The sequence below is a fragment of the Macrobrachium rosenbergii genome, chromosome 27 (genome assembly GCF_040412425.1).
Source record: "Macrobrachium rosenbergii isolate ZJJX-2024 chromosome 27, ASM4041242v1, whole genome shotgun sequence".
Lineage (NCBI taxonomy): Eukaryota > Metazoa > Arthropoda > Malacostraca > Decapoda > Palaemonidae > Macrobrachium > Macrobrachium rosenbergii.
The window spans coordinates 17262138-17283250 of NC_089767.1; the positions used below are offsets into that span (position 1 = coordinate 17262138).

General features: G+C 37.0%; 1 protein-coding gene across 1 annotated transcript; it reads right to left on the reverse strand.

The window, feature by feature from the left end:
- Positions 1 to 4900: 4900 nt before the first annotated feature.
- LOC136853290 (uncharacterized) lies at positions 4901 to 12391 on the reverse strand. The gene is made up of 5 exons (XM_067128652.1): positions 11603 to 12391; positions 10334 to 10443; positions 8707 to 8816; positions 7449 to 7570; positions 4901 to 6822 (listed from the first exon to the last, which is right to left on the reverse strand). The coding sequence occupies exons 1-5, from the start codon at positions 12389 to 12391 to the stop codon at positions 5647 to 5649; spliced, it is 2307 nt and encodes a 768-aa protein (XP_066984753.1). The 3' UTR covers positions 4901 to 5646.
- Between the last annotated feature and the right edge of the window lie 8722 nt (positions 12392 to 21113).

Sequence of the window (21113 nt, forward strand, 5' to 3'; positions counted from 1 at the left end):
TATCAAAAGAAAACGGATGGGGTCAGTAGGGAGAAGGACCATTTATTGAACTCCAGTGTCCTAGGATTAAAGGATTAGCGAAGGATTGCTATTTCAAGGATTTAAATAAGGCCAGCTTTCGCATTTTTACTTTACGTTGGTTAGAAAATTCTCTCTTTCTCTCTCTCTTTCTGTCTGTCTGCCTGTCTCTATCTGTCTGTCCGTCTGTTTGCCTCTCTCTCTCTCTCTCTCTCTCTCTCTCTCTCTCTCTCACTCTCTCCCTACACACCTTTCATTCAGTTCCAATTGTGAAAAAAATCTTGCTTGGATGGTTAAAGAAATTTGGATGTTTTTGGTACTTGAGAGAGAGAGAGAGAGAGAGAGAGAGAGAGAGAGAGAGAGAGAGAGAGAGAGAGAGAGAGAGAGAATTTCATGAACAGAAAACAAAGGATAATAGTAAGTAATCATAAGAGACGGTTTTGCAAAAATAGAGTTACCGAAGATGAACTATTCTTTTATATTTATATTTATTCATTGGCAAATTTGACAATTGACTGAACTTAAAAAAATAAGATAATTTTTAACAATTAAATCATCCACCCTGTGCATATCCTGAATCGATCTTTTTTATATATAAAATTCTGCTTATCTGTCTTTAATATTTTTCTTCAGAATATTTCCTGACTTCTTTGCTTACACGTAGTATAGTTTTCAAGGCCGCTATCCCAAGTTATTCTATGATTCAACTAAATGATGGTATTTGACCTAATATTATGGTACATTTACATTAATTATGGTACTTATCAAGACGCAATATATTCTCTCATTTTTATTGAAAGCTCCATGATAATGCTCAGAACAAATTAAATCAACCACCCTATGCATATCCTGAATCGATTTTTTATATAAAATTCTGTTTCTCTGTCTTTAATATTTTTCTTACGAAATATTCCTGACCTCTTGTCTCTGCGTAGCATAATTTTCATGGCCGCTAGCCAAAATTATTCCATGATTCATGCCAAATGATAGTCTTTGACCTGGTATTATGGTACATTTACATCAATAACGGTACATAGTAAGGCCAAATACATACTGACTCAATTTTATTGAAAGCTCAATGCATGATAAAATTCAGAAGAACAAAATAGCTTCAGTAACAAACAAGCAGCCTTTCAGTAGTAAGCACTTCATTTTCATTGATCATTCAACTATTCAATTCAAACTGTACTTAGAAGATTTTATTTCTCAGAAAAGATGTTTCCAGAGATACCATGACACGAAGGCTATTTCCTCTTTAAAAACTAAATTAATTTGATCGTCGATGCCTCTTTAGAAGGTCACAGAAGATGAAACAAAGAAACAAATGAAAACGCATAGAAAAAAGTCTACTGTTCGCTACCGTGAAGAGTATTTGTTTACCTAGAGTTCCTCATAGGTTCAATAAGAACAAAATTATATCAGTGGAAAAAAATCATGAATGAAAAGACTGAAATAAGCAGTTTAAGTTTTATTCTAAACAGCAAAACGTTTATTATTTAGTGAAGACCGCGCTTCACGCCCAAGGTCTACTACTGTTCAGCAGGACCCACTTTGAAGATTGCCCCAGGGGCGCCTCTGGGAAGCCTGCACCTTCCTGGACCTCCGAGAGCTGCTAAGCAATTAGTGGATTACTGTTTGGCAGAAGTTGGGACTCTTAAAGAGAGAGAGAGAGAGAGAGAGAGAGAGAGAGAGAGAGAGAGAGAGAGAGGTTGTATATTGATCTTGCAGGTAGTGTTAGACCAAGGGTTGTGAACATGGTACATGGTACGCAGACATCGAATTATGATGTATATATACACCATAATTGTACCACAGCCTTGCATCATGGTACATGTACCATAATCAAGTTAATCGTAGCAGTCACAGCTGCATATTTATTATGCTGGGGCCACTTTTAGTACAAGTGCATTCTTTTAAATAACACTAATGAGAGAGAGAGAGAGAGAGAGAGAGAGAGAGAGAGAGAGAGAGAGAGTCATCGGCTGGAAAATAGAATAACCGACATCATTGTGTGTAGCTTGAGTTTGTCTACTAGGTTAAAGTTAAGTATATCTTAGTTTAACCTGACCACTGAGCTGATTAACAGCTCTCCTAGGGCTGGCCCGAAGGATTAGACTTATTTTACGTGGCTAAGAACCAACTGGTTACCTAGCAGCGGGACCTACAGCTTATTGTGGAATCCGAACCACTTTATGACAAGAAATGAATTCCTATCACCAGAAATAAATTCCTCTAATTCTTCAATGGCCGGTCGGAGAGTCGAACACTGAGCCAACAGCGTGCCAGCCGAGAGCTCTACCCACCCCTCAATTGTCTACCGAGACATACCGTAATTACAGTATACCTGGATATATCTGATTAAATTTTGACTGTCCCTTTATGCACCTTTTTCCAACAACAGGTTTTGATAGGGTAAAAAGAGCAGTCAGTGAAAATGCTTTCTATGGGAGAACGTCACCGAAGACTTTCATGACTGAAATTGCCCTGGCAGCAACCTGGCCTGGAGTTCAACAGTTTCTGTGCATTTTTCACCTCCTTCAGCAAGTGTGGCGGTGGCTGCTTGACTCTAGGCATACCATCAGGAAGGAGGAGGATCGTCAGGAGCTGATGACTGTTGTGAAGAGCCTCGTGCATGCAACATCGAAGGAGGATGCTAAATCACGTGGAAGTGAGTTCTTCATTGGAGGGGTGGCTAGAGCTCTCGGCTGGCATGCTTGGCCCAGCGTTCGACTCTCCGTCCGGCCAATGAAGAATTAGAGGAATTTATTTCTGGTGATAGAAATTCATTTCTCGTCATAATGTGGTTCGGATTCCACAATAAGCTGTAGGTCCCGTTGCTAGGTAACCAGTTGGTTCTTAGCCACGTAAAATAAGTCTGATCCTTCGGGCCAGCCCTAGGAGAGCTGTTAATCAGCTCAGTGGTCTGGTTAAACTAAGGTATATTTTTTTCACATGGAAGTGGCCATTAAGGCATCCAGTAACCTTAGAAGAGTTGTTATATAAATAGAGAGTTTACGAAATTGGGAATTCCTTATTGTGCATGGGTCAGAAATTTTGTCGGTCGTTCTGTCTGTGTACACTTTTCCTTTTCCTAATTTGGTGTGTGGGTGTGTGTGTGTGCGTGGCTTTGTGAGTATGGGTTGCCTTCTATGGTAGGCACTGATACATAGTTTGAGAACAATTTATTAGCTACATCGTAAAAGCCAGCTTATAATAGTCTTTGTGACATACACACCATCCTTTCTCTTATTTTTAGTTATGCACTGTATTTAGCATAATAAATAAGAAATAAATACACAATAAATAAACATGAATTAGTATAATGAATAAGGCATAAATACACAATAAGTAAATTCTGATTGTTTGAATGCATTTTTATCATATAATATACTAAATAAATGCACAGTATTTAGCATAATAAATAAGAAATAAATGCATAATAAATAATACATAGTAAATATGATTTGGTATAACAAATAAGAAATAAGTACACAATAAGTAAATATGATCATTTGTAGGCATTAATATTGCATAATATACCAAAGATACGCACAATATTTAGTATAGTAAATAATACGCAATAAATACCACAATAAATGTAAATACACATAGGACATATGGCCATTGCGCCATGTGTGCTAGTTTGTTTGAGTCACCCATATAATCGTGAGCGCGCGGCCGTTTTCTGTCGTCTGGCCGAACCGTAATATAGTCTGACGTCATCTTGCCTCGAGTGAATTGAAGTTTAAACAGATACGCGCCGGTTATAAAAATTCATCACACCTTCGTTACTTATGATGGATTTCTACAATTAAACACGCAGATATAAATGCATACATACATTATATATACTGTATATATGTGTGTGTGTGTGTGCGCGTGTGTATAATTAATGTTACATGACAAGACCATAGTAGCTGTAATGAATACATGATAGTCACTTGTTTAATAAGCATTACAAATACCTGCTTTTTATTTATCTGTAATCAAGGATTTTAATACAGTCGTGTGCGTGAATGCACAGATCATTAGACATAACATTTTCTGTTATGTGCTTACAAATGGAAGGTGGACGTCCATGCAATAAATGCATAAATTTTCATGCAAATGTATGTTTGAAATATGCCAGGCTTCATATGCAAATATATAGCCTACATTTCCCTTCGTAAAACCATTCAAACCTGTGAATGGATATATGAACGCACTATAATCGGGGACAATGTTGTCATTAAAATATTGCTTTAAACAGAATATGAGAACATCAAGACAATGTGACGACGCTTTCCTCACGCGTTTGCCGGAAGGGGAATTTGCGCAGGAAAGTAATTATAGTTTTCGGTACAAAAGGCTAATTAAATTCTTACCTTATCATAATCCGGTCGTAGACATCGGCTGCAAAGTGTATGTTGCATGTTCGTGCAGTCTCAGCGTTAATAGGATCTTTTCGTTCATCCTTGTGGCGTCGTCCAGAGGAAATCCTTAATCTTCCGCTATTTTCAAAGCACCTGCAGTACAAGAGTTGGGCATATAGCTTAAATGATCACAACTGCAGTAAAAAAGAGAAAAATAAAAAGCCCCTGTTACGGACAGTATAGATATCAAATATGCGGATGCAAGGTCTACACACTGTGTTTGTTTGCAAACAGGCCGAGTAGTCAGAAATCACCAAGGATCGTGAGGCGACAGCGTGACGTCACGGCCTCTACCTGTGCACTTTTTAGATCCCAATTTTAGGTCAGCCGTGAGAAGAGCTTGTATTCTCTCTAGACCTTGATTGTGACAACCTTGGGAATACGTGAAACATAATAAAGCAAAATTAAAACTTTAATAATTGAAGTAAATCTAACAAGATTCGCAAATTTTGCAAATAAGGTAGAAAAAAACTAATTAAAAAATTATGAATTTACAAGACTTCAAATAGTAATTCTTAAAGGGTAGAGAGAGAGAGAGAGAGAGAGAGAGAGAGAGAGAGAGAGAGAGAGAGAGAGAGAGAGAGAGTTAATTGGAAATACTTGATTTTCAAATATGATTTAATTTTTGCTTACATATCCTCATGTGAGTGATAATTATTTATCGTTTTCAAAAGAAGTTTTAACTCTAAACTCCCCTGATGATGAGAAAAACAAAACCAGGAAATACCACAGAGGATAATAACAGGTCAAAACATTTTGGACACAAGGTACCCCCTTATAATGTTAAATCCTCTCTGATCAGTCACTAAAGAAAAGGTCAATCCAGGTCACTTTCATCCTCAGAGTATGGCCTTTAGTTTTGTTGTCGGTCCGTAACTGTTTAGAAAATGCTGATTTTTAGTTTTTTTTTTTTTTTTTTTTTACGAAATACCATGTTTTAAATCTCTGCAATAAATTTGGAACTTATGCAATGTAAATTTTATTTTCTTCACATATAGGCTAACAATTCCGTAAGAATATAGATAGAAAAAATTATTGATATGGTAAAAACATTGTTTGCAAAATTCAATGTGCAGGATATGGTTCGTTTCATTTTGTTTAGACTGGGCAACTACAATAAACTTGTCATTACTAACTTCGTAAATTATGATAAAACCTGATGTAACTTTAAATAAAAGTAACTCCAGCCATTATAAAAAACAATGAAATACATTAATCATGAACAACAATAGTCGCCGCCTGCTTCAAGCACAGTATTGCATAAGAGGTTAAGCATCATTGTAACTAAGTCACTGTAAGTGACGTCACCGGCATGCACATTGTCAGTACATAGAAGAGATGAATTTCGATAGAGAGGGTGCTCAGACAACCCTCTCTCAAACATTTCTTGGCATTCCTGAATTTCAGCCAAGTTCAGCGGAAGCATGGAATCCCACCACCAAAGTCCCCAATCCTCTGTTGAGGGGATTAGATAATCATGGAATGGGCCTAAATATTCAGTTGGAGGGATTACTTGTTCAGCAAATGTGGCTAAATCTTCTGCTGGAGGGGTTGTAAGATCAGGAAATGTGGCTAAATCTTCTGTCGGAGGGGTTACATGATCAAGATGTTTGGCTAAATCTTCTGTTGAAGGGGTTGTAAGATCAAGAAATGGGGCTAAAACTTCTGGTGGAAGGGTTGTAAGATCAGGAAATGTGGCCAAATCTTCTGGTGGAAAGGTTGTAAGATCAGTAAATGTGGCTAAACCTTCTGTTGGAGCGGTTGTAAGATCAAGATGTGTGGCTAAATCTTCTGTTGGAGGGTATGTAGGATCATGAAATGTTGCTAAATCTTCTGTTGGAGGGGTTACATGATCAAGATGTGTGGCTAAATTTTCTGTATGAAGGGATATATGATCAAGATGTGCGGCTAAATCTGTTGCAGGACTTGTATGATCAAGAAGTGCAGAGGCTTCGAGAGCCAAAGTTCTTGAAATCTGCTGACTTATCTCAAGAGGTCTGACAGAAAAGTTTTCCTTTTCAGACTTTGGAGGCTCAGTATTCGGTTGTTTTGATAATGACTCCGAGGAAGATGACTCATTTTCGGCCTCTTTTGTTCCTTGGGAAGGGTTCCCAACATCAGGTACTTCCGCGTGGGCAGAGCTGGAATTCCCAAAAACATCTTCAGTGTTGTGGAGAGAGATTCGCAATAATTCTTGTGCTTTAGCCAGGCGAGATTCAAATAAGGACTTGAAACCGTGGTCGTGATAGTGTCGCAAAATATACAAAAATATGCTTTCGCTCCCGTCTATATTGAAATCGGCCGTGGAACCACGAACATTGGGAAAAAGCTTTTCTGCATTTGGTCTCTGTCGGCTCTGGGACAAAACCAGCACCCTCGTCCTTTTAGATATCTGAAAGAAGTAAAGAAGATAACGGACCAGGGAGAGACAATGAGGTAGGAAAAGAAAGTCAAATATAAACATTGTACAGTTGATGATTAATGAATAATATCTATATTTTTGGGGATTTTAAGTCTCTAAGTTGCTTGTGTGTTATATTTGACATATGGCTCTGGTGAAAATTGGGCACAAAAAATGTTATGATAAAAACAAGAAGGTTTAATAGAAGTGTTGGGAAAAACGAACTTCATCGTAGTGACGACAAAGTTCAGTAATTACTGGAATGAACATTTTTTTGGTAGCTATGTTAAAAATTTTGTTATTTTTATGACAGCAGTAGTATAATCGAAATTCGTATCGACAAGTTAGGTCTAAAAGAATAAAATTTACAACCAATTTCATTTTTATACCGTCACTGCGAAAAAGTACGAAGAAACAAGATTAACATCTTGGCTAAGCCCAATTCAATTATAAACTCTTAATCAACTCGGTATAAAAATGCTACAAAAATATCACTGCCTGAATGCAAATCAATAGTAAGTTCCTAACATTCACAACGAAGATGTAAAGAAATTAAGGCGGCCCAAGCACTACAAAATATTTACGTTAATATTATGAAATTTACAATTTCTCCTTACCTTGTCTAAGAGAGGCACCACTTTTGCGTGCAGCTCCAGCAAAATCGCCAAAATATCGTTGGTGTGTCTCGGTGGGAACGTTCCGAAGATGTTATACGAGGTGAAGACCCAGGAAGTATAGCCTGAGGAGGGAATTTATATATCCTTATGTAATGTTGACTAATGAACATTTCTTGAGGTTAGATGTCGTCTGTGAATTCTGCTGTTCAGACTAAGTTGCTACAGAGAGTCTTCCAGAGTCCATTGTTTTGATGCTAGTCATCAAGTCTTTTAGTCTATTGTTTCACTGACAGATCAAGTCATTTGGTATGCTGTTTTATTGCTAACCACCAACTCTTTTGGTCTATTGTCTTATTTCTAGCCACCAAATCTTTTGGTCTATTGTTTTAGAGATAATCATCAATACTTTTGGTACGTTGTTTTAATGCTAGCCACCGAGTCTTTTGGTCTATTGTTTTATTGCTAGCCCCAAGTCTTTTAGTCTATCCATTTATTGCTAACCATCAAGGCTTTTGGCCATTTGTTTTATTGCTAGCCCCAAGTCTTTTAGGCTATTGTTTTACTGCTAACCATCAAGGCTTTTGATCTATTGTTTTATTGCCAGCTCCAAATCTTTTAGGCTATCGTTTTATTGCTAACTATCAAGGCTTTTGGTTTATTGTTCTCTTGCTAGCCCCAAAGTCTTTTAGGCTATCGATTTATTGCTAACCATCAAGGCTTTCGGTCTATTGTTTTATTGCTAGTACCAAGCCTTCTAGGCTATTGCTTTATTGCTAACCATCAAGGCTTTTGGTCTATTGTTTTATTGCTAGCCCCAAATCTTTTAGTCTATCGTTTTATTGCTAACTATCAAGGTTTTTGATCTATTGTTTTATTGCTAAACCCAAAGTCCTTTAGGTTATCGATTTATTGCTAACCATCAAGGCTTTTGGTCTATTGTTTTATTGCTAGCCCCAAGTCTTTTAGGCTATTGTTTTATTGCTAACCGTCAAGGCTTTTGATCTATTGTTTTATTGCCAGCTCCAAATCTTTTAGGCTATCGTTTTATTGCTAACTATCAAGGCTTTTGGTTTATTGCTTTACTGGGCGCCATGAAGTCTTTTAACCCACTGCTTCATTGCTAACCATCAAATGTTTTCTTAATGAATAAAAAGCTTGTCTTTCCTGACAAGCTTGTATTAAATTATATTTTCTAAAATTTAGCAAATAACAGCAGTTACAGGAATCTTAGCTTAAATCGTAATTCGATTCGTCATACCAACGATCAATAGATCCGGTGGTTGCTCCTCTAAATTGGCCCACTTCTTCAGCTGCTGAATTTCGGAAAGGTCTTTCAGCAGGACCGGCATATCCCTAAACTTGCGAAAACTGTAAAATAATATATTTATTTGATTATTTATATAATAAAATAAATATATTAAAAGTATATAAATATATAAAAAATAAATATATAATATATAAAAAAAAATTTCAAATGATAATGGAAATGAAACAGAAGTACTCTGTGGGAACGATATATTATCTTTACTGGATTCATCACCAATTTCTGGTTTTAAAAGCAAGTTTGATATATATTAACTAGGAATGTTGTAATGTTAATAATAGCAGCAATGTATTAATTAGATTCATCACATGCTTCCATTTTCCGAAAATGTCCATACAAGCGACGCACCAAATTGAAGTTTCCTAGCTTATAAATGAGAGAAACGAACCTTCAAAATAAAATTGAAAAGTTCAAGACAAAGTTACTAAAGAGAGAGAGAGAGAGAGAGAGAGAGAGAGAGAGAGAGAGAGAGAGAGAGAGAGAGAGAGAAATATATAAGCCATATCGCCAATGACAATTACATTTGGCATATTTCAAACTTCTCATTTTTATGTATAGGTCTCATTTTAATTCTCTTCTTGAGGCAACAACCGTATGATACCCCAAGTCAAAATAAATGGTTAACAAAAAGGGCAGAGCCAGTCCTCTCTCACTGACACACTTGGCAATTCCACCTTTTTAATTGTCTGTCCGTCCGCACTTTTTTTCTGTCCGCCCTCAGATCTTAAAAACCACTGAGGCTAGAGGGCTGCAAATTGGTATGTTGATCATCCACCCTCCAATCATCAAATATACCAAATTGCAGCCCTCGAGCCTCATTATTTTTTATTTTATTTAAGGTTAAAGTTAGCCATAATTGTGCGTATGGCAACGATATAGAACAAGCCACCACCGGGCCGTGGTTAAAGTATCATGGGCAGCAGCTCATACAGCATTACACCGAGACCACCGAAAGATAGGTCTATTTTCGGTGGCCTTGATTATACGCTGTAAAGAAAACTCGATTGCGCCGAAGAAACTTCGGCGCATTTTTTACTTGTTTAGGAATGTCCCAAAAGATGAGGACTGATAAAATGTTGTTATTTCCTCTCTATAATGCACTAGACAGGTATATCCCTGAACCTCTCTCCAAACATTGAGTGGGCAACGAAAACTCTCAGGTTTTTCTTTAGTTTTTTAAAGAAAAAGAGCAAAAGTATAAATCTACTTGTTTTGACATAAGTAAGCAATACTTTTAAGTCTTCGTGGAGACTCTAATAAATAGGTTGATTTCAAGTGATCTGACTTGTCCAAAAATGATTATAGCCATGAGCTTTCTCGGCGAAGCAAGGTAAACTTATGGTGTGCATGTAATCTTAATGAACTGAGGCTCTTAACTGACTTCAGGTAATTTAAATGAAGCATAGGAAAAAATTACATCAGTTCTTACTGATGGAATGATGAAGAACATTTATGTACCCGAATTCCATTACTCTATGTTGTGATAAACACCATAACATTGTAATCACTACTATATAACTCAGACTTAGTTCCAATTAATAAAAGGAACTATCAGACTCACCTGAATGTTATCCGCAGGCTTGGCAAGGCTGGAGAAACAACTTCGGCATCTGTCCATTTGTTAAAAGTCATCAGGTCATTTCTAGCTTCAGTCCAGAGGCGTGTCCTGTTCTGGAGATAACAGAACTGATTCACATGTAGACACACACATATACATATACATACATAATAACATAATACATACACACACTTATACAGACATTTATATATAATTTATGCATATACACGCATATATATATATAAATATATATATATATATATATATATATATATATATATATATATATATATATATATATATATATATATATATATATATATAAATATATATATATATATAAATGTATAACACATATATATACCTATATATACATAGCTCTGCTCTGCGATTTGAATTTGTCGTAACAGTTCAGTTTATCATAGTGAAAGCGATAGATAATTTCTGTCAGCATCTTGGTAGCCGTATTGAATTTAAAAAAAAGGAGAGTAAATATATTAACAGTTGTTATTCGAAAAAAGATATTTTTTTAAACTTCAGACTACTGTAAAAAAAAAAAACTCTGATCATAAAAATTAACAGTCAATGAACACTGAAACCTTATTTTCTGCTATGAGATATTCCACAATTTGTAATTATTTTTTTGTGCATGATAATAATTATTATTGGACTTGACAATGATAAGTTACAGGCAACAACCAGAGAATAGACAGGCTAACCTTCAGAGCTCTCACTAACAAGGTATGGAAATATCAGAAGTTTCTTCGGCGCAATCAAGTTTTCTGTACAGCCAGTAAAGCGTGTAATCAAGACCACCAACAATAGATCTATCTTCCGGTGGTCTCGGTATAATGCTGTATGAGCCGCGGCCCATGAAACTTTAACCACGGCACGGTGGTGGCCTATCCTATATCGTTGCCAGAAGCACGATTATGGTTAACTTTAACTTTAAAGAAAATAAAAACTACTTAGGCTAGAGGGGCTGCAGTTTGGTATGTTTGATGATTGGAGGGTGGATGATCAACATACCAATTTGCAGCCCTTTAGCCTCAGTAGTTTTGAAGATCTGAGGGCGGACAGAAAAAGTGAGGACAGAAGAGTGCGGACGGAGAGACAAAGCCGGCACAACAATTTTATTTTACAGAAAACCAAAAAAATAAAGATTTAGGCTTTTATAAAGCAATGACAGTTAAGAACATTTTGTATGAAAGAGTTAACCTAACCAGAAAAAAGTAATATCTTATTCATATTAACAAGTTAATCTAAGCTCACCTTCGCTACAGTGACGAAATGAAAAATGTCGTTGGTTTGATCCAAGAACCGATGTAGAAGATTTCTTACTTTCGAGTCCCCTAAAAAGTGAATGGAGAGATTACCTTTGACGTCGAGCCGTTTTTGGAAGCAAGTGAAGACCTGGCGTTTGTCCTCATAGTCTCTGATGGAACAGGGAACGAAAGGAAGAATCCCTTCGACGATTCTGGAAGAGGTTCTCTGTTTAACATATTTCGTCCTTTGATTAGTTTTGTGTGCAGGTTCGTCTCTGGAATGATTTTGCTCTTCCTTCGAATCGCGTTGATTCTCGGAGGATGAATCGTATTCAGCAACGCGGGGTAACAGTTCAGCCAGAGGCTGGTAGTTCTCACCAAACAGATTTTCCGGCTCTGAATATTTCAACTTTCGAATAGTTGTTAAAACTTCATTGACCTTGCGGTCAATGCCTTTCACTTCTTCCTTTCCTTGTGTGCCTTCCTTTCTTTGTAATACATTTCCAACCGTTTCGTCGGGAAGAATCTTTTCCGAATAAATATATTCAATCTTCTCTTTAGGTGCTGGACTACCGATGCTAAAGAGAGCTTTACAATGTCTGTGCTTCCGATCTCCTCCGAATGTCTTTATCACCACTGCGTTTGTTGTCTGGCTGACGCTAGATCGGTTCTCAGTCTCTGAGACGTAATTCCTCAGAAACTCCTTTTCCAGATCATAACAAACGTTAACATATGAGATGAATGTAATCGTAACAATGGCAACAGCCTTTAACAGGAACCGCTTTTTGGTCAACATTCTCTAATGGGAATCAAATGAATTCTTTTCCTTGCAAATCACTCAAATTCTTCTCCTGATCAAAGAGGCGTTCCTCTCAATCTCTTTTATGTGCGTCGTCCAGAGCTTCCTCAAGCACTGCAGAATAGAAGGGCATGGGGTCTTGTTGCCACGAAGCAAAGGCGAAATTTACAATCATATTTTCCTGTTAGGAGCAATATAGATTATCCCGAGGGCTCATTCTTTCCTGCTCATTCGAAGATGAATAATCTTATCCCCATTGTGATCCGCGTGCTTCTGACTACAAATATAGCTTGTAATATATATATATATATATATATATATATATATATATATATATATATATATATATATATATATATATATATATATATATATATATATATCAGAATAGTTGAATGAAAATAAAATAAAAAAGCAGATGAACAACAAGTGAAAATACATTTTCCTCTAAGGAACCGCACTACCCCTGCACCTAATTCAATTTTGGCAAGATGCACAGTCACACCCGGAAAGGATAATTTTACTTCGTTATTTCCTATAACTTTATCGTATGATTCCTTTCGTTCACCGCCTCTCGTACTCTAAGACTAAATTCAGCCTTTCGGTGTTCGGTTAACTGAACAAGGCTAAATTCAGTCTTTCGGTGTTCAGTTAACTGAACAAGGCTAAATTCAGACTTTTGGTGTTCGGTTAACTGAACATGGCTAAATTCAGCCTTTCGGTGTTCAGTTAACTAAACAAGGCTAAATTCAGTCTTTCGGTGTTCGGTTTACTGAACAAGGCTAAATTCAGTCTTCCGGTGTTCGGTTAACTGAACAAGGCTAAATTCAGTCTTTCGGTGTTCGGTTTACTGAACAAGGCTAAATTCAGTCTTTCGGTGTTCGGTTAACTGAACTAGGCTAAATTCAGCCTTTCGGTGTTCGGTTAATTGAGCAAGGTTAAATTCAGCCTTTCGGTGTTCGGTTAACTGAACGATGTCGCAAAAAGTCTCTTGCTTGTGTGAACAGGAATATATGAACACATAATTGCATGAGTCAGCAAAATCATAAGAAATTTTCTTATTTTTTATGATGAATTTTGCCTGAAATGATAATCATATATATATATATGTATATATATATTTATATATATATATATATATATATATATATATATACATATATATATATATATATATATATATATATATATATATATATATATATATATATATATATATATATATATATTCAGAAGATGAACAATATTCACATGGAACAAGCCCACAGGGGCCATTGCCTTGAAATTCAAGCTTCCAAAGAATATGGTGCTCATTCGAAAGAAATAACAGAGGGTAATGGGAAATACAGAAAGAGGAGATTAGTTATTAGAAAAACAGATATATTAGCAAATAAATAAATGCATAAATAAGTAAAAATGTAAGTAAATTATTAAAATACAAGGAGAATTGTATTAGTTTAGTAATGCATTGCATCTTTACTTGAACTTCTGAAGTTTCAATCGCACGAAATAGGACAACTCATCACCGCCCACTCATCGCCGGCCCAACTCATCGGCCGCCCAACTCATCGCCGGTAAACCCATTGCCGGCCAACTCATCGCCTCGACTAACGCTAAAAATCGAAACTTTCTAAAAAATAATCAAAATAGAAAGAGCACAAAAAAAGAAACATTCAAAGAAAAAAAGAAAAAAATCAGTGGAAAAAGAAAAATTCAGTGGAAATGAAAAACTTTTATTTATTATAATACTGGCAAGATTATTAGTAAGTACAAAATATATTTAACCGAACTATATAACTGTCTTCGAGCCAATTCATAATTGGCATATGCTCTGTAGATAATTCGTTAGCTAAGGCACCCACATAGCATTCTATATGTTCAACAGGTACAATGCAAGGGCCAGTGTCATCCTTACTTGTAACGGAAAACTTCCTTCGTTATTATAAGAACTTAGACCCGAATCTGACTCGGGTTAAAGAAGCAACCTTTTAATTATACGATAGGAAATGCTAAATTTCTTTCATTATTTTAAATAACCTTGACTATGTAACTTTCTGTTTGTTAGGTAAAAGAGTATAAAGTACTGGGATGACACCTACTTTTTGAGCCAGTTCAGTATACACCTGAAAAGATAACTTTGGAGCTATCTTGAAGGTTCCATCTACATATCAAACTTCTGATGAAACCAAATGTTGCACCCAGCTTCTCCTTCCAAATAGCAAGATTCTGTCTCCTCCGGTACCACTGTCTTTTGGTAAAAAATCTTCTTTCTGGTTTGGCCCTATTTCGTAGGTCGCATATTCATCAGGGATTGCTCACTGATGGTCAATTGGTGTCTGGCGGAGGGACGCTCATTTCATTCCGTTTCCGTCGAGTAGTTTCCTTTAGAGCCCACGGACAAGGAAGCAGCACTCGCACCGTTGGGAAACATTAGTCAAAACTTCATTCATTACTATACTTGGGTTTTCCATTGTCTCCTCAGCTCGGGTTTTAATTTTTGTAATCGTCTTTGCCAGTTCTACTCTTACTGGTGAAGAGTCATGGGTGTGAGTATTTATGAATTTCACTACGTTTCCAAATCTTGTGTGGATTCTTGCTTTGCATGTGCTGAATTGTTCACATCGCCAAAACATCAGATCACTGTCTGTTTTACTAAATTGGCCAAAAATGAGCATACATCCATTATGTGAAAACTTCTCTTTGACTCGCTGGCTTAAAACTCCCTCCATTGTAAAGGGCTTTTTGGAATAATTTTAAACTGAAGTTGCCAGCATCGAAAGGTTATTAATGACTAAAGGTATCGTTTAAGTTGACAAATAGTTGATTTGGTAATTAGGTCATTTGTGGGTAATTGGGTAATTATTGTTGTTGTTATTTACTGCGTTTTAAATAAAGGTGTCTTTTAGTGAATTTCGATTTTTAGCCTAAGTTCGTTGAGGCGATGAGTTTGCCGGTGATGAGATGGCGGCGATGAGTCATACTAGACTCCCAATTGCACGACGCCCTCAGGGAGGAATAAAGGACCTTTGGAACTGAGAAGTTCGACAGCGAGGCCCATTTACTGCATATTGGTGGTGCTGTCCAGCAAATCTTGTCGCTCTCGGCAGGAAAAGGGCATCAGGGATCAATTGTGAATGTGAAAGATCTCTGTTAATATATAACTTTTGAAAAATTGACAAACAAGAGACCATCCGTCGATGGTCCAAGTCATAAGTATTACTATTAGGAAACAGAAACCTACCACCACGAACCACTTTATCTAAAAAGAGATAAATCTCTGGCAGAAGCAGACATCCATACCGGAGAACAGCATTCTAGTAAAGGAAGGTCAAATGACCTAAAACAGGTTGGATTGATTTTATCACTGTTATAAATATATATGAGACATTAAGAACAATAACCCACTTTCGCGCAGCATTTGTTGAAACTCTCATTAGATGTTTCTCAAAATAAAGATGTAAGACAAAAGTTACACCTAGAATAGTTAAAGCTTCAGACTCATTCAGCAGAGTTCCATCCATCTGAAGGGGAGGATGGGGTGGAAAATCTGTATGAGATCTACTAATCAATAGTGTTTTCGTTTTACTGGAGTTCAGCCTCATACCTCACCGACTACACCGTTCAGTGATCATGTCCATGCCCCGATTGAGGCTGAGGGCAGCCTCATTCCTCTTAAGTGGAGACTTTACGACATCCACAAGTGTTGCATCATCGGCAAACTAAACAATCTTGTTTTCTAGGCCAACAACCATATAACTTCTATACACTAAGAATAACAGTGGACCAAGAACACTACCCTGTGAAACCCCAGACACAATAGGTCTTGGTTCGTTAAAGATCCCATCAACAGCAACTCGCAGCTACTTAACCTGTGAGGAAGTCTTGAAGTAATCCCAAAGCATATCCAAGATTCTGAAGTTTATACATAAGTGCCTTGTGATTTACTAAATCGAAAGAAGCTCTAAAATCTATTTGAATTACTCTGCACTCAAAACCCTTATCAAGGTTCTCTTGCTAATGGCACGTCAAATCTAAAAGAGCATCGCAGGTACCTAAATGCTTCCTATATGCACACTGACCAGGTAAAATACAACGACCCAGTCATAGTATATCAGACAGGTAATACAAAAAGAATTAATTAATTCTAGCCACTCTACACGTTTGTTAAACAGACATGGCAACCATATGCCATCGCGGTCATGCTATATTTCATATGCGGTCAAAACACGAGATCGTTAAGATATAGCCTACATTTTTATCCTTGCTGCATATAACCCCCGATGTAGATGAGTTCAAGTCTTTGGGTTAACATCAGTAGGTTAAATAAACCATTCATCACTTATGAGAAAAGACACTGGTTACGAGGCCCCTTGTTTCTCTAAAATGAAGTATTTTAATACGTTATAAACAATGCCTGGTAATTCTAGAGATAATACGTGACTTTTTGAACTCCGACTGGAAGGGAGGAGTGCTTTTATTAGTTGAAAACCAAGCGGGCTTCGGTCCGTATTTTCTTTGGTCTGAGAGTGAAGACGCTGTCGGTGGGGACATCTGTTTCCTCTTGGACTATCCATACTGTCCAGTGACACTGGCTACTTCCGGGGACCACCCTCGTTGTTGTTTTGATCGAGCTGACCTTTTGAATGCCCTCGCTGACCACGTACCCGTAGTGGGCTAGTGCCGTCAGTGCACCTCATGCAGTGCAATGTAGGCATTACTTAAGGTTCTTTGCAGCGTCCCTTCGGTCCCTTGCTGCAACCTCTTTCATTCCTTTGACTGTGCTTCCGTTTATATTCTCTTTCTTCCATCTTACTGTCCACCCTCACCTATTAATTGATTCATTGTGCAACTGCGAGGTTTTCCTCCTGTTACCCCTTTAAAACCTTTTCCTTGTCAATTTCCGTTTCAGCACTCAATAGCCTTAGTTGCCCCAGTGCTTGGCATGCATGCCTAAAATCTATAAATCAATCAATCAATCGCTGACCACGTGTCGGTGAAACTGAGGATTGGCAGCTGCGACTAAAATGATGCCATATCTCTTTATTTTTATAAAAATATATTAAGTATGTACTGAAAATTTTAAAGTCAAATATGTTTTCGATATCAACTTTGAACGAGTTAATGTATTTTTAATAAAATCCAATTGAGGAGGTTTAACAAGTCCAAACTTTTAATTATAACACTGAGACTTTTGGCATGCACCAGTTACCTTAGCCGTCTTAGTGTGCTTGAAATATTTTTCATATACATTGATACTGACCAATAATCAAGATTACAAGTCAATATGTAGATCAACATTTTAATTTCCAGGTAGTGGGTAGTGCACCTCACGGGGTACATTGTAGGCATTACTAAAGGTTCTTCGCAGCGTCCCTTCGGCCCCTAGCTACAACTCCTTTCATTCCTTTTACTGTACCTCAGAGCATATTATCTTTCTTCCATCTTGCTATCCACGTTCTCCTGACAATTATTTCATAGTGCAATTGCGAGGTTTTCCTCCTGTTACACCTTTCAAACCTACCTACTCTCAATTTTCTTTCCAGCGCTGAATGACCTAATAGGTCCCAGTGCTTGGTCTTTGGCCTAAACTCTACATCCCATTCCAACATTTTAATTTGCAGAAAGTCTTGATAAATCTTAACGGTTAGGTATCCAAAGAATAAGGGCGTATTCCACAAATGTTTTTGTTACCTGGACCGGGCAATCTAATTGTCATTCTTTTACTTTCCTGCGATTTTGAATGCTGAATGAAATAATGTATGAAATAATAGTACTTCTAAAAGTAAAATCCCGACAGAAATTTAAAAAATACCAATACTGATGAAAGTAGATCCATTCGGAAATAAAAAATGAAACAGCAAAGCAGTGAATCGCCATATTCTGACAACTTGCACCTAAATTTTTGGTCTATATAATTTAGTCGGACGTGAATGGTCTGCAAGCCAGAATCCTTTTATGTGAAATGATTATAATCATGGTTAAACTCATGTGTTAGTGTCTTCAACACAATGGACGAGATGTTAATATTTAGATTTTACCAAGTTGTGATTCGGTCCGTGAATACTGGCAATGGACTCGTGTTAATTTCAACAGAAAATGGTAATCAAAGGCTTTTTATTTTATTATTCTACCAAAACATTTCATGCCCTCGCCACTAGCCACATAGCTATATAAAATAGATAATATAGAGCATTTGATTAATAAAATCTGATAAAATACCATAGCCCCTACTATTTCTAGATGACTTTTCCCTGAAAGAAGACACCAGCAACTCATAATTTTTCATATACCCATTTCATTATGTCTTTAGTTGACACCTCCTTGTGCTCCATACATTTATTAAAATGATTTGAGTAGCCTGTTGTATAGGATTTATGTTCCATCGATCATTGGCCCCTAGTAATAACATATGTAATAAAAACCTCATTACATATTCATGGCTTTATTCTGCTCATATCCGAGCACAAAGAATTACAGAAGTCGACAGGGTAGAGTATACTCGGAATGTCAGCAATAAACACACACACAAAAAAACCAGAAAACAAAACTATCATTTGTTAACGACAAACATCTGATGTAGTCAATCATTCTGACAAGTTATCAACATAAATGTCAATTAATCACATTCACCCAGGTTTTATAAACGTTATTATATCCTAGGAAACTAACTAAACTAACCTAACCTACCATCTTCTAATAATACAAGCACATTACTATATTACAAGAGTTTCTTGTTTACAAACCGGTATAATTAATGACAGGACGACGTATGAGCTGTGAGCCCCTAAGGGCAATTAACGAATTATCATCGCTATTTGAAGTTGCAGTGTGATCACTGACAGATTATTCTGTTTCTAGCGTTTCAGAAGGGCCGTTTTAGTTTTCTGTAAAAGAAAACTATTGTGCCGGCTTTGTTTCTCCGTCCGCACTTTCACTGTCCGCCCTCAGGTCTTAAAAACTACTGAGGCTACATGGCTGCAAATTGGTATGTTGATCATCAATCCTCTAGCCTGAGTAGTTTTATTTTATTTAAGGTTAAAGTTAGCCATAATCGTCCGTCTGGCAACGATATAGGACAAGCCACCACCGTGCCGTGGTTAAAGTTTCATGAGAGGCGGCTCATACAGCATTATACCGAGGCCACCGAAAGACATATTTTCGGTGGCCTTGATTATACGCTGTACAGAAAACTCGATTGCGCCGAAGAAACTTCGCCGCGTTTTTTACTTGTTTACTGACGGATTCAACTTTCTCCTCAAGTACATTTTTATCAATGTTTTCAACAACGAATACATGATCTTAAACAATTTGACAAGTCATTAGCATAAATATCAATTTGCCACAACGTATTTGCAGGTTCAGTCAAATGCAACCTTTCCTTAATAATGATAGAAGAAAATAGACCTGGAAAAATACACATTAAATACCAGACAAGCTCACTTATAATGTTCAATGAGACCTTAATTAACTGACAGCTATATCACAACTGAGATTTTCAATGCTGGTATGCAGCATTCCAAAATTCCAACCTAATAGTAGTATAAAGAAAGTTTCATCGTCATGTGAAGAATTATTAGAACTAATTTATCGAAAGCGTAGAATCAATTATAATATATCGACTTCAAAGAGATTCATAACCTCCTAAAACCTTAACCTCCTGAGTTCATAAATTTCCAAAAATTGTAAATTTAACCTCGTGTATAAAAACATCCAAGTCGGTGCACAATCATTTACTGGCAAGATGTGGAAAGGAAACGATAAAATTAAAAATGATTTCTTGGATACTTTACGTCTACAATATATCACACCCACGCACAAGTACAATAAATCTGGAAAAAAATAATCAGAAAGATTATTGGATTATTTATAAGACCGACACCACATGCTTCAAAACATAATGAACAAACAAGTCACGATACATTTGTGATATCAAATGTACTTGGGAAACACATTGAGCAAAATTTTGCCACATCCAGTACATCTGAGTCTGAAAGCATGACTTTTAAAACGCCCTGTGATCTGTAATATAAAAAAAAGGTTTTTACAATTCAAGAATTATAACTTACTTTTTCCCCTGGTCAAGACAACACCGATCTTGAAATGGTCCAAGGCCACGCCCCCTTGGGAAAAATTACCTCAGTCCAGTAGTCAGCCAAATATCACACTAGTTCACCAACATGCAGACCAGTTTCTCTTACAAGTAGTGTCAAACAACAGGATAAAATGATGAGGTCGAGACTATAACAAGGGCGAACTGAAGAAAGGGCTTAATGCTGTTCCATTTCAGGGACCGCGAGTTATCGTTTTTCTCAAATATCTTTCAAATTAATTATTTGATCGAAACGGTACTTTGACAGTGTACAAGACACCTCCCGCTAATTGGTAATATAGTGCATTGTCAAATGGTTTTGGTTAAGGCGTTTGCTTTTGACTTACATGGTATTGCCAAGCATCGCCAAACTATGCATTCGAACGTCCTTTCTCCCCATCCCTTCCCTCCCTCTCCCTTCCCCTCCTCATCCCAACCCAGTTCCTCGTTGGATGAGTCGGTAGAGTTGTCGGCTAGCACTCTCCTAGGACAGAGTTCGAGTCTCCGGCCAGCCAATGAAGAATTAGAGGAATTTATTTCTGGTGATAGAAATTAATTTCTCGCTATAATGTGGTTCGGATTCCACAATAAGCTGTAGGTCCCGTTGCTAGGTAACCATTGGTTCTTAGC